This window comes from Xenopus tropicalis, chromosome 9 (genome assembly GCF_000004195.4).
Source record: "Xenopus tropicalis strain Nigerian chromosome 9, UCB_Xtro_10.0, whole genome shotgun sequence".
Taxonomy (NCBI): domain Eukaryota; kingdom Metazoa; phylum Chordata; class Amphibia; order Anura; family Pipidae; genus Xenopus; species Xenopus tropicalis.
In genome coordinates this window covers 15030177-15045422 of record NC_030685.2, presented here as the reverse complement: position 1 = coordinate 15045422, position 15246 = coordinate 15030177, and the positions used below count along the sequence as shown (strand labels likewise).

Here is a 15246-nt window from a genome sequence, read left to right as displayed (position 1 = left end):
GGCACTGAGAGCAACAACCAAGGGATTGATTAAGCAACATGTTGCCCCAGAGCCACTGGTTGGGGATCACTACCTTAGACCCTCAGATGGGACCACTCCAGACTACTCATTAAACATCTGGCTTACGGATTGTGGCACAAATCAGAGTTCTCTATCTCCACGGGTGGATTGATTATTGACTACAACAGCTCTACCAAAATCTTATTCTGCTTGCAGGGGTAATTCTATCCCCCACGCCACCCTGTGCTTATATTTCCTGCTCTAGAGGGGGTCTCATTTAGGGTCGGACTGGGCCGCCGGGACACCGGGAAAAATCCCGGTGGGCCCCGGCTCTAGTGGGCCCCAGCGGGCCAGACCTGACCCTTGTCGGCGCTCCCCCTGCCCGACCGCTCCTCCCCTGACGTGTTAAATGTATGCACTCAGGGGAAGACGTCGGGTGGGGGGCCATGTGAGGGGGCTTAGGGGGGCCCCTGCAGGGGATGGGGGGTTAGGGGACACAGCTGGCTGGGGCACCTGCAGGGCTCCTGGGACGGGAGCCCCGGTGGGCCCTTCACCCCTCAGTCCTACCCTGGTCTCATTGCAAGTACAGAAAAAGTATGTAAATTTACTTACAGTTACCAGGAATGGCTTTTTGCCACCCCTGGCTGCCACCTGAGGCAAGTTTCTCAGTTTACTTCATGGCAGCAGTACCCCTGCCTGCTAGGGAGCACTTTAACTTAAATACATGATACAAGTCACCTTTGTGGTATTGGTAGGTAGGGTGCCGGCTGCAATAAACATTCCAGGTGGCAATACACGGGCAGATGAAACCTGCCAGCTCTGCCCCTCCAAGTCAGCAGCTTATTGGATCACGCATGGAGCCTTCAGGAGGGCCTCATTAACTAATATTGTGCCAAGGAGACAGCCAACCCTCATTAAGAGAATGCCTAAACAAATCTGCCATTGCATATCCCCCCCATTATTATGGCAACCTAGTTCTTCTGGCTCTGAAAATGGAACGTTCCTTGCCGTTTCACTGGCCGATGATTCAGACGTTCGGTGCGGTTATGGGGCTTAGTGGTTTCTATTTCCCTCTCTAGTGCAATAGTCATATTTTCAAGGTTCCAGGAATGATATGCATCTGGCAGACTAACGGCACAACGTTACAGAAAGGGATTAATGTTGTATGTTGTTCCCCCAAAGGTAATATAAAAGGCCAACGGCTTCCAAGCACCTCAGCTCTAAACTATTGAAATGCAATTTCTTGTAAATGGAAATTATATTATAAAGCAGTGATCCCCAAGCAGTGGCTAAGTATCAATGTTGCTCCCCAACCCCTTGGATGTTGCACCCAGTGGCCCCAAAGTAGTTGCTTATTTTTGAGTTTCTGGCTTGGAGACAAGTTTTGGTTGCATAAAAACCACGAGTACTGCCAAACAGAACCTTCTGTAGGCTGCCAGTCCACATGGGACTACATAATAGCCAATCACAGCCCTTACTGGGCACCCACTAGGAATGTTTTCATGCTTGTGTTGCTCCCCAACTTTTTTCAAGTTTAAATGTTAATCCTCCACCCTTTACGTCCCAACTCCCTGCCCCTCCCTCAAGTGCCCCCTCCTTCTCAGGTAAGGGACTACTAAACCTATAGATGAAGCAGGACCCAGTGACCGTGGGGTCTGCATCCTATACAGCAGCGATCCCCAACCCCTTGGGTGTTGCTCCCAGTGCCCCCAAACCAGGGAGTTATTTTTGAATTCCTGACTTGGGGGCAAGTTTTGGTTGAATAAAATCAAAATTTCTATATCTGGCCGGCCATGCCCTTAATAATCATGCTTCTGCGTTGCTCGGTCACGTCCTCTTTTCATTCTTAAAGAACTATAACACAAAGGGAGAGCTGTGGGATTTAAAAGCAAACAAGCATACAGCTCAGTAAAGGTCCCTTAGACAGATTCGGCAGATCGGCCTGTGTATGGGCCCTACCCGACCGATATCTGGCCTAAAATCGGGCAGATCTCGATTGGGCAGGTTAAAAAATCAAGTCGGATCGGGGACCGCATCGGCTCGTTGATGTGGTCCCCGGACCGACTTTGCCTATAGGGCCAAACGATCGAATTAGCCTGGATTCTCCCAATATCGCCCACCCATAGGTGAGGATATCTTAAGGTGTATGGGGACCTTTAATATATATGACAGATAAGAGGGATATAATTATATGTTTATCACTTTATTATACATATGGCAAATACAAGCTACAATACAAATTACTTATATATATGATTACCCATTCAGCTGCTATGCTACATACAACACATTTAGGAGTATCTTGTAGATTATAAGCTCTTTAGGGCAGGGCCCTCTTCACCTCTTGTATCGGTTATTGATTGCTTTATATGTTACTCCTTGTAGATTGTAAGCTCTTTTGGGCAGGGCTCTCTTCCCCTCTTGTATCGGGTATTGATTGCTTTATATGTTACTCTGTATGTCCAATGTATGAAACCCAGTTATTGTACAGCGCTGCGGGATATGTTGGCGCTTTATAAATAAATGTTAATAATAATAATAATAATAATAAATGTGTAGATTGTAAGCTCTTTTGGGCAGGGCTCTCTTCACCTCTTGTATCGGTTATTGATTGCTTTATATGTTACTCCTTGTAGATTGTAAGCTCTTTTGGGCAGGGCTCCCTTCACCTCTTGTATCGGTTATTGATTGCTTTATATGTTACTCCTTGTAGATTGTAAGCTCTTTTGGGCAGGGCTCTCTTCCCCTCTTGTATCGGGTATTGATTGCTTTATATGTTACTCTGTATGTCCAATGTATGAAACCCACTTATTGTACAGCGCTGCGGGATATGTTGGTGCTTTATAAATAAATGTTAATAATAATAATAATGTTTTTGGGGAAGGAAAGCTGACACTGGTGTAGGGGGTCCAACGGATTTTCGGCCATGGCAATAAAGCAGGGGTACCTCAGCACTGGGGCAGACATTGGGCATGTAGCACAGGTCATGTGGTAACACTGGGCCCCAACCACTTGCATGGGGCCTTCAGAGATATAAGGTCTTTGCCTCAGGGACTTGTTACTTAGCAATAAAGGAAAGAGATTATGATCCCCATGGCAGAACTTTACATGGCGGGTCGGCCTTCAAATTCCATGCCAACAACTTGTATAACCCTGGGGGTGAGTGAAGTCCCTTTGGCTGCAGATTTCAGACCCATGAGGTCTGCAGACAACAAGAATTTCCACTGGGATCTATTGATATATGAAAGATCCCTCTAATCAGATCAAACTGCTCAGGAATCCAATCATTTTGGTGCTACACAATAGACACATTGGAGAAAGTGTTTTCTTTAGGAGAGAACTAAACCATGACCAGTCTGGGTGTGCATGTAATGTAATGCTTAGATTGTAAGCTCTACTGGGGCACAGCCTAAAAGTTGCCCATACCTACGGGTGGGCGATATCGGGGAACATGTAGGCTAATTCGATCTTTTGGCCTCAGGGCCAAATTTTAATGGCAGCAATGGGGCAGTCGGTTCGGGGGACGCATCAACAGGCGCTGTACAGATTATATATACACTAATTATTTGTGGGCTAGATTAAATGGGAAAAGGGCAAGTCACGGCCACAGAATGCCACACAGAGGGTCACACATAGCGCCATACCCACCCGGGCACAGAGCCTGTAGAAAGAAATACCTTAAATGAGGCAATCAGGGCCGCCATCAGGGGGGAGAGGGGGTACAATTGTGCTGTGCCCCATGAAATCTCCTTTTGTAAGGGGGACTGGTCACATGACGAGTTACGTAAACTGTCTAAGTTACACCAAAACTTACGCAATTTACGTAACTTCCGCAAAGACTGCCTAGAAAACTATGTAACTTGCCTAGAAACTTAAGTAACTTGTGTATAAAGTAAAAGCCAATGCAGAGAAGCTTTGCAGGGACGAACCCCAATGAATTAAAAAAACTTAAATTCCACTGCCCCAATGAACTGACTCATTAGCTTATTAATTATTCATTAACGATTTATAGGAACTGCTTATTATAGAGTCACATCAGCTGTTTATATTGGGATCTATTTACTGAATGATATCAGCGTCTCCTACATGAACTTTTCAGCAGGGGAATGTCTGGTTATTGGGCCCCACAGCAACATCATTGGGCCCCTACGCTTACATATAAATTGCACTGACCACCCCCCACCCCCCCCCCCCCCCCCCCCAAATTAAAAGACTGACTTATTAGTACACTAATTATTTTTACTATTTTTTTTAAACTACTACTGACTAGATATTGGGCCTCATAGCACGACTACTGGGCCCCATAGAAATAACTTGTGTGGGGCCGGTGGCAATACAGAAACTGCAACCCAGACCAAGGCAGGAAAATCTCATTGGATAAGGAGCACATTGGTTCAATGGTACAATCTTCATCTGACAGATCTCCATACCGTAGGTCCCAGAGGCAGTAATTGGATCAGTCCGACTTAAGCTGGCCATACACGAGCAGATCCGCTCGCTCGGCGATGTCGCCAAGCGAGCGGATCTTCACCCAATATCCCCACCTACAGGTGGCGATATCGGGGAGGCATGTAGGAGAATTCGATCGTATGTCCCTGGGGCCAAACGATTCGAATTCTGCACGCGGCAATGGGGCAGTCGGTTCGGGGACCGCATCAACGAGCCGATGCGGTCCCCGATCCGACTGGATTTTCTAACCTGGCCGATCGATATCTGCCCAATTTCAAGCCAGATATCGGTCGGCCAGGCCCCTCAGTTCTGCCCCTACACGGGCCGATAAGCAGCCGATTCGGTCCAAGGGACCGATATCGGCAGCTTCTATCGGCCCGTGTATGGGCCTTTAGGTGGCCAAATAAGGACAAAATCAGCTTGTTTGGTGGCCTTTCATACAGAACTGTGTTCGACTGCTCAGAGAATCCTTTTCGCTTCTGGATTCCCCGCTGCCCCCTACGTATTGGGTCGTACCTGCAATCCGACTTTAACCCAACACTCTTGTATCAGGGAGAAAGAAAAAATTCATATGTACAAACACACTCCAATCGAGGGTTCCATCATTATCAGCAGAACTTTATATTCCATCACATATGCACATTGGTTGAACATAAAAAATACAGGATTCCTTGGACCAATCACGATTAAAACCCACTTCCCGCGCGGCGTCACCGCGACGGCCTATTGGAAGCGACACAGACGGCAACACGGCAATATGGAGGGCGGCACAGAAAACGCCAGCGACTGAGCTAACTCTACGAACGTTTCACTGTCCACGACAAACATTCGGTTATAGAATTTAGTTTTTTTTTTTGTTTGTTTGTTTTTTTTTTTATTAAATACCATCTTTACATTCTTTTAGAAACTATAAGTAACTATTAGAAAACAGATGTAGAAACCAAGATATGCCTTGTACATTTTAATATGGGAGGGTAATATCTGCCTGTAATTATTAGCGCGATTAAAGAAAGGGGAGTTACTGTTGCGCCTCGCCGCCCTAGTCCTTCCAGTCTTTCTTTATGGCCAATTTCCACTCCCACGACAAATGGTCGCTTTTGTCGTCGTCCGTGAATTTGGATTTGATGAGGTAGGTGCCTCGGGCTATCATGCCTTTGGGCGCCTCCTCCAAGGGTGTCAGGTATTCGTATTCTTCTGCTCGGGGCCCGTAGCTTCCGACCATGTAGTTTTCACTATCAACTATGGAGAAAAAGCACAGGGGGGGGGGAAAAAAAGTCAGTTTTGGGCTATTCTGCACAAGGAGACTTGGGTTCATTCATGGGGGCAGCCATAATTGTTCTAAGGAGGTACCCGAATTTAAAGCCCCATCTTGTGCCCAAATGGTGAAGCAAACAAAATGGTCGTGGGGGGCCCCGGGACTGCAGGGTCTGCTTCCTCTATAGATTTAGCAACCCTACCACTCTCTACTACCTGAGAGCTAGTGGGCGAGGGCGTGGAACAAGATGGTGGGTAATGCTTGCACTGTACCCCTCCAAAGAATTTTTTGCAGGGGGGCCCAGCACAGTCTAGGAATGCCACTGGATACCAGTCCCCCCCAGTGATCTGCTGCATATACTGAATTCTAAAGGTGGCCATACATGGGCCGATTCTAGCTGCCGATATCGGTTCCTTAGACCAATTCAGCAGCTTATTGGCCAGTGTATGGGCACAAATGATGGGCCTGCCCGACCGACATCTGGCCTGAAATCGGCCAGATATCGATCGGGCAGGTAAAAAAATCTAGTTGGATCGACCAGGGCCAAACGACCGAATTAGCCTAAATTCACCCGATATCGCCCACCCATAGGTGGGGGATATCGGGAGAAGATCCGCTCGCTTGGCGACCTCGCCAAACAAACGGATCTTCACGTGTATGGCCACCATAAATCTTGTACAAGACAGAGGCAATGATTGGTGCAACGTACCTTTAACTCCTTTCCTGTAGGTGAGATGGACATATCTTAGCCCGGAAACAATCTCCTTATTCACCTAGGCACAACACACACAGAGCAAAGTCAATACCACTTTAGGGTAAAACAGGACAGATATTTAAGCATCTCCCTGACTGGGATTAAGGGGCGCTGTCTAATCGATGGGCAATATGATGGAATTAGGTAGCGCAGGGCATCATGGCAGCTTATCGGTGCTGCCCAACCTGCACACCTAAAGTTTAACTATAACACACTTCTCATTTACTTTTTCGAAGAACAATAACTGAGTGGCGTCTGCTTGAAATCCTGAATATCTAAAAATAAACAACAACAAAAACAACTTACCTTATAACTTATTTTTACCCTGTAGCTGCAACCTTCCTTTAGTAGATAGACCTTGTCCTTTAAATGGCTTATGTCACCTGAAGAGGTAAAACCAGAGAATTTTGCATTTACAATTAAAATGCACAGATAAAAGCAAGGGAAGTACAACTAGCTGCCAAATACAAGAGCTTTTTATTATGCTCTACATTACATTATCCCTTATAATACATGAGTGATACTCAGAGTTCCCTGTATAACTCAGCCTGCAGCCTTGTGCCTTTATATGGGCACAGAACCCCTCAGTGACTGCTAATATCCTTATCATTTACAGTAGGGGGTACATTATCCCTTATAATACATGAGTGATACTCAGAGTTCCCTGTATAACTCAGCCTGCAGCCTTGTGCCTTTATATGGGCACAGAACCCCTCAGTGACTGCTAATATCCTTATCATTTACAGTAGGGGGTACATTATCCCTTATAATACATGAGTGATACTCAGAGTTCCCTGTATAACTCAGCCTGCAGCCTTGTGCCTTTATATGGGCACAGAACCCCTCAGTGACTGCTAATATCCTTATCATTTACAGTAGGGGGTACATTATCCCTTATAATACATGAGTGATACTCAGAGTTCCCTGTATAACTCAGCCTGCAGCCTTGTGCCTTTATATGGGCACAGAACCCCTCAGTGACTGCTAATATCCTTATCATTTACAGTAGGGGGTACATTATCCCATATAATACATGAGTGATACTCAGAGTTCCCTGTATAACTCAGCCTGCAGCCTTGTGCCTTTATATGGGCACAGAACCCCTCAGTGACTGCTAATATCCTTATCATTTACAGTAGGGGGTACATTATCCCTTATAATACATGAGTGATACTCAGAGTTCCCTGTATAACTCAGCCTGCAGCCTTGTGCCTTTATATGGGCACAGAACCCCTCAGTGACTGCTAATATCCTTATCATTTACAGTAGGGGGTACATTATCCCTTATAATACATGAGTGATACTCAGAGTTCCCTGTATAACTCAGCCTGCAGCCTTGTGCCTTTATATGGGCACAGAACCCCTCAGTGACTGCTAATATCCTTATCATTTACAGTAGGGGGTACATTATCCCTTATAATACATGAGTGATACTCAGAGTTCCCTGTATAACTCAGCCTGCAGCCTTGTGCCTTTATATGGGCACAGAACCCTCAGTGACTGCTAATATCCTTATCATTTACAGTAGGGGGTACATTATCCCTTATAATACATGAGTGATACTCAGAGTTCCCTGTATAACTCAGCCTGCAGCCTTGTGCCTTTATATGGGCACAGAACCCCTCAGTGACTGCTAATATCCTTATCATTTACAGTAGGGGGTACATTATCCCTTATAATACATGAGTGATACTCAGAGTTCCCTGTATAACTCAGCCTGCAGCCTTGTGCCTTTATATGGGCACAGAACCCCTCAGTGACTGCTAATATCCTTATCATTTACAGTAGGGGGTACATTATCCCTTATATTACACGAGTGATACTCAGAGTTCCCTGTATAACTCAGCCTGCAGCCTTGTGCCTTTATATGGGCACAGAACCCCTCAGTGACTGCTAATATCCTTATCATTTACAGTAGGGGGTACATTATCCCTTATAATACATGAGTGATACTCAGAGTTCCCTGTATAACTCAGCCTGCAGCCTTGTGCCTTTATATGGGCACAGAACCCCTCAGTGACTGCTAATATCCTTATCATTTACAGTAGGGGGTACATTATCCCTTATAATACATGAGTGATACTCAGAGTTCCCTGTATAACTCAGCCTGCAGCCTTGTGCCTTTATATGGGCACAGAACCCCTCAGTGACTGCTAATATCCTTATCATTTACAGTAGGGGGTACATTATCCCATATAATACATGAGTGATACTCAGAGTTCCCTGTATAACTCAGCCTGCAGCCTTGTGCCTTTATATGGGCACAGAACCCCTCAGTGACTGCTAATATCCTTATCATTTACAGTAGGGGGTACATTATCCCTTATAATACATGAGTGATACTCAGAGTTCCCTGTATAACTCAGCCTGCAGCCTTGTGCCTTTATATGGGCACAGAACCCCTCAGTGACTGCTAATATCCTTATCATTTACAGTAGGGGGTACATTATCCCTTATAATACATGAGTGATACTCAGAGTTCCCTGTATAACTCAGCCTGCAGCCTTGTGCCTTTATATGGGCACAGAACCCCTCAGTGACTGCTAATATCCTTATCATTTACAGTAGGGGGTACATTATCCCTTATAATACATGAGTGATACTCAGAGTTCCCTGTATAACTCAGCCTGCAGCCTTGTGCCTTTATATGGGCACAGAACCCCTCAGTGACTGCTAATATCCTTATCATTTACAGTAGGGGGTACATTATCCCTTATAATACATGAGTGATACTCAGAGTTCCCTGTATAACTCAGCCTGCAGCCTTGTGCCTTTATATGGGCACAGAACCCCTCAGTGACTGCTAATATCCTTATCATTTACAGTAGGGGGTACATTATCCCTTATATTACACGAGTGATACTCAGAGTTCCCTGTATAACTCAGCCTGCAGCCTTGTGCCTTTATATGGGCACAGAACCCCTCAGTGACTGCTAATATCCTTATCATTTACAGTAGGGGGTACATTATCCCTTATAATACATGAGTGATACTCAGAGTTCCCTGTATAACTCTGAACCCCTTAGTGACAAGGTTGTTGGTCTTTGGAACAAAGACGGAAGGCTCTTTACCTGAAAGGTCCATTGTGATTGGTTCAGGGGCCTCGTCACAGAGGAGTGTCAGCCTTGTTACTTGAACATTGGGGGCATTAGAATCTGAAAGACAAAGTGAATGTACAGAAAATGAGTTTATTTTTCCCACCAATGGGGCTGCACTATTTTCAGTGCTCTGAAGTAACCCATCTGAATGCCATAATGACTGGGTCCCATTGATATGATCTGGTCATGCCATGGTGGGCATGGTGGGCTCATCCAATAACTCTCGCCCGTGCCAACAAATGGATCACACAGGACTCATTGGGGGATTTCTAACCTACCCAATATACACCTGGGTATTTGGGAGGGGGGGCAAAAAAAAAACCCATTGGATCCTGATGGTGCTGCAGTAGTTTTAATATCCTTTCAGTATCTGTTTGAAGGGTAACAACCCTATAAAGCAGTGCTGTCCAACTACTGTGCCCCAGAGATTGCCATCTAATAAACTACACCCCCCCCCTCCCTTTGGTCTTTGACATAAAAGCTATCTTTCTAGCCTTCACTTCCAACCTGGCATTTCAACTCAACTCTCTGGTTGCTATGAGCACTGGGCCTGGGAAGTAAGTAGTAATTTCTATTATAAATATAATATATAGTACGGTTACATTACATTGCTCATAAAGTTACCGATACTCTACTGCAGTTCAATGGAAATCCAAGCATTTACCCTACTGGCTTTTAGCGGAGTTCCCCTTTAAAAAGCCGGCACATTTGTACATCTTGGCCTCTTATCCCCCCGCTCTGCTCCGTCAACAAATCTACGGCAGGCTGGTTGGCTCAAAGCCAGCGACTCCACCATAAAAACCTAGAAAGCTGTGACCGCCCACCCACATATCGAATCATTCTCATAGCAGTGATGATCAGACACTTTTATAGAAGCTCCCATCGTACAGAGGCGCAGTCTAATCTGTAAATGACAGCGGCTGCCTCGCAAAACCAATTACACACAATCAGCTGGCGCCAAGGGACCCCCCATTCCAGGTCTCGGTGGAGAGAGGGGCAGAAGAAGATGAATTTAAGCAGCAATAGCAGCAGCAGACCATTTGCTAATCTGCCCGTGACCTTGTCTCTCTCTCAAGGAACCATTTCAAAGTGGCACCAGAAAATATAAACAGACAGATGTTGCTTTTAATACAGTTAGTTACAATCATGTGCCTTTTCCTCTCACGGGGCAGCAGTCCTGTCCTGTTTTATGGCTGAGATTGCGTATTTCCTGTTAAATCATGTGACTGCTTCTCTTTTCCTGCAGTCCTGTCCTGTTTTATGGCTGAGATTGTGTATTTCCTGTTAAATCATGTGACTGCTTCTCTTTTCCTGCAGTCCTGTCCTGTTTTATGGCTGAGATTGCGTATTTCCTGTTAAATCATGTGACTGCTTCTCTTTTCCTGCAGTCCTGTCCTGTTTTATGGCTGAGATTGCGTATTTCCTGTTAAATCATGTGACTGCTTCTCTTTTCCTGCAGTCCTGTCCTGTTTTATGGCTGAGATTGCGTATTTCCTGTTAAATCATGTGACTGCTTCTCTTTTCCTGCAGTCCTGTCCTGTTTTATGGCTGAGATTGCGTATTTCCTGTTAAATCATGTGACTGCTTCTCTTTTCCTGCAGTCCTGTCCTGTTTTATGGCTGAGATTGCGTATTTCCTGTTAAATCATGTGACTGCTTCTCTTTTCCTGCAGTCCTGTCCTGTTTTATGGCTGAGATTGCGTATTTCCTGTTAAATCATGTGACTGCTTCTCTTTTCCTGCAGTCCTGTCCTGTTTTATTACCGCGCTTGTGTTTTTCCTGTTGAATCTTGTGATTGTGTCACTTTTCTTCTCACGCTGACAGTGGCCCACGCCTGGCTTAAACGGTATATTTCCCGCCAAATCAAGTCACTTTAGGACTTATTTAACTTGGCCAATCAAACCTGCCTTATCGAGATCTGGACAATTTTAGGCCAGGTATTGATCAGGTAGGCCCCACTGGGGGTGCCCATACACGGGCAGATAAGCTGCCAAATCGGCAGCTGGGTACCTGTACTGGTGCAATTTAGCACCTATGTTTAGTTATCGGCCTCTGTGTCTCTTTATACAAAAATGCAGCAGTCCAGTCTTGCTTTATGACTGAGATTGTGTATTTCCTCCAGTTAGTCATGTGACTGTGAACCTACTATCACAATGCCACAGTTGCAACTTACTTTATGGCAGAGATTCTGGCTGTCACATAACCAATATTTAGGGGCATATTTATTATAGTGTATAAGCCACCATCACTGGCAATGTTCCCTATAGCAACCAATCAGCAATTAGATTTTAAAAGAGACCTATGCTAGAAAAAAAAAAAAAGCAAATATCTGATTAGTTGCTATGGAGCAACATCACCGGTGATTAGTGCCTATACATGGGCTGATAAGCCGCCAAATCTGTCAAAAGGACCAACATCGGCAACTAGAATTGGCCCGTGTACGGCCACAATAACTAGCTCAGCTGTTGATTGTCGGCACTACAGGTTCTGCCTCTTGAAACAATGTAGCAGAAGCCAGCTTGTTAACAGACCTGGAGAAGTGGACTTGTTATTGTGTTAGATAAGCCGGATCTGTTTATAATTCCAATTGGGGAGGGATTTTCTCCTTCTATAAGCAATCCCAACCCACACAGGAGGCCGGCACGGGGTCACATTGGAAATCATTAGAAATGAGCGCTCGTTCCGCTAAACAACTTTCAGAAGCGCTGCCAAGGATATGACTAATTCGACGGCATGAGTGATGGCACTTGGGCTATGTATTCCAAGCGGAGAATGCAGAATATTGATCGGGCAGGAACACCGCTCAGACTATATATCCCCATTAATGTATTTATAAAGCAGTTTGTCACTCTGACAGAGTATTAGCTTTCTGTGCCAATCCATCACTTGCATTATGGGAGCTCTTTGTGGCCCAGAGCCTGATACTGTAGCTGTGTGCCAGCAGAGTAATAAAGGTGCCAACTATAACATTCACACTGTAATATAGATGCTCTACTGGCCATAGGAATTCATATTACTACAGCCGCTCCAGTACTTGTAATGCATACCAACCACTGAGCATTAATTCTCCTCTTTGAAAGTACACATCTGATTGGTTACAATGAGCTCTTTGGGATTTTTACATAACCTAAAAAGCGCTTAGGCATTGTGGGAAAACACTTCTGCCGATGTAAACAATGTAGCACTCATAAGTATACATGAAAACATATAGTGCTCTGGTTAGGATTGAACCCAGGCACAGGGGTCTTGGGTTCAATCCTGACCAAGGCATTATGTACAAGGAGTTTGTATACCCTGTGTGGGTTTCCTCCATTTACCCCTGTTTCTTCCCACACTCCAAAAATAAAAATACACTAAGGGGCACATTTACTAATCCACGAATCCGAATGGGAAAAATTCGGATTGGAAACGAACATTTTGCGACTTTTTCGTATTTTTTGCTAATTTTTCGTCGCCGTTACGACTTGCGCAAATTGTCGCGACTTTTTCGTAGCCGTTACGATTTGCTCATATATTGTCGCGACTTTTTCGTATTGAGCGCTCGTAAACAGCGGGCAAACCTTTCAGACTTTGCATGATTTTGGAAGCCTCCCATAGGACTCAATGGCACTCTGCAGCTCCAACCCGGCCCAAGGAAAGTCTCCCATAGGGCTCAATGGCACTCTGCAGCTCCAACCCGACCCAAGGAAAGTCTCCCATAGGGCTCAATGGCACTCTGCAGCTCCAACCCGGCCCAAGGAAAGTCTCCCATAGGGCTCAATGGCACTCTGCAGCTCCAACCCGGCCCAAGGAAAGTCTCCCATAGGGCTCAATGGCACTCTGCAGCTCCAACCCGGCCCAAGGAAAGTCTCCCATAGGGCTCAATGGCACTCTGCAGCTCCAACCCGGCCCAAGGAAAGTCTCCCATAGGGCTCAATGGCACTCTGCAGCTCCAACCCGACCCAAGGAAAGTCTCCCATAGGGCTCAATGGCACTCTGCAGCTCCAACCCGGCCCAAGGAAAGTCTCCCATAGGGCTCAATGGCACTCTGCAGCTCCAACCCGGCCCAAGGAAAGTCTCCCATAGGGCTCAATGGCACTCTGCAGCTCCAACCCGGCCCAAGGAAAGTCTCCCACAGGGCTCAATGGCACTCTGCAGCTCCAACCCGGCCCAAGGAAAGTCTCCCATAGGGCTCAATGGCACTCTGCAGCTCCAACCCGGCCCAAGGAAAGTCTCCCATAGGGCTCAATGGCACTCTGCAGCTCCAACCCGACCCAAGGAAAGTCTCCCATAGGGCTCAATGGCACTCTGCAGCTCCAACCCGGCCCAAGGAAAGTCTCCCATAGGGCTCAATGGCACTCTGCAGCTCCAACCCGGCCCAAGGAAAGTCTCCCATAGGGCTCAATGGCACTCTGCAGCTCCAACCCGACCCAAGGAAAGTCTCCCATAGGGCTCAATGGCACTCTGCAGCTGCAACCCGGCCCAAGGAAAGTCTCCCATAGGGCTCAATGGCACTCTCCAGCTCCAACCCGGCCCAAGGAAAGTCTCCCATAGGGCTCAATGGCACTCTGCAGCTCCAACCCGGCCCAAGGAAAGTCTCCCATAGGGCTCAATGGCACTCTGCAGCTCCAACCCGGCCCAAGGAAAGTCTCCCATAGGGCTCAATGGCACTCTGCAGCTCCAACCTGGCCCAAGGAAAGTCTCCCATAGGGCTCAATGGCACTCTGCAGCTCCAACCCGGCCCAAGGAAAGTCTCCCATAGGGCTCAATGGCACTCTGCAGCTCCAACCCGGCCCAAGGAAAGTCTCCCATAGGGCTCAATGGCACTCTGCAGCTCCAACCCGGCCCAAGGAAAGTCTCCCATAGGGCTCAATGGCACTCTGCAGCTCCAACCCGGCCCAAGGAAAGTCTCCCATAGGGCTCAATGGCACTCTGCAGCTGCAACCCGGCCCAAGGAAAGTCTCCCATAGGGCTCAATGGCACTCTGCAGCTCCAACCCGGCCCAAGGAAAGTCTCCCATAGGGCTCAATGGCACTCTGTGAGCTCCAACCCGGCCCAAGGAAAGTCTCCCATAGGGCTCAATGGCACTCTGCAGCTCCAACCCGGCCCAAGGAAAGTCTCCCATAGGGCTCAATGGCACTCTGCAGCTCCAACCTGGCCCAAGGAAAGTCTCCCATAGGGCTCAATGGCACTCTGGAGCTCCAACTTGGCCCAAGGAAAGTCTCCCATAGGGCTCAATGGCACTCTGGAGCTCCAACTTGGCCCAAGGAAAGTCTCCCATAGGGCTCAATGAAAAAGTCGCGACAATTTACGGAAAAAGTCGTAACGGCTACGAAAAAGTCGCGACAATTTACGAAAAAATCGCAAAATACAGATCATTTTGAAAAAAACGCATTTGGACGCTTTTCGGACGTTCGTGGATTAGTAAATGTGCCCCTAGGTCAACTGCCATTTTTCACCTGACAAAGAAATGGCATTTCCTGCTCCCATTCACTTGAATGTAAAGCTCAATGTAAAATGTTTTTGGACTGGAAAGCACCAGTTACAGCGCTTTCATATGTTTCACATTCAAATAATCTGGAAGCAGCAGCAGCGGCTGATTCAGGCATTTCTCTGCTGACTGAGAACAGCTCCATAGATGCGCCATCAATTTCTCTCAAGCTACGCCAATATCCGCCCGCTAATCACAGAGAGGGAAAAGACAAAAGAGCT

At 46.6% G+C, this 15246-nt stretch overlaps 1 protein-coding gene across 2 annotated transcripts in view; it reads right to left on the bottom strand.

Moving 5' to 3' along the window:
• Positions 1-5046: 5046 nt before the first annotated feature.
• The window catches only part of arhgdig (Rho GDP dissociation inhibitor (GDI) gamma), a 45107-nt gene continuing 34907 nt past the window's right edge, over positions 5047-15246 (bottom strand). Inside the window, exons 3-6 of one of the 2 annotated variants that reach the window (XM_012970318.2) lie at positions 9530-9613; positions 6765-6841; positions 6414-6477; positions 5047-5688 (exon numbers count right to left, since the gene is read on the bottom strand). In XM_012970318.2, coding sequence (XP_012825772.1) covers positions 5489-5688; positions 6414-6477; positions 6765-6841; positions 9530-9613 — 425 coding nt within the window. In that variant the 3' untranslated portion in view covers positions 5047-5488. The remainder of the gene's footprint in view (positions 5689-6413; positions 6478-6764; positions 6842-9529; positions 9614-15246) is intronic. The other variant, NM_001007515.1, reaches the window with a different exon arrangement.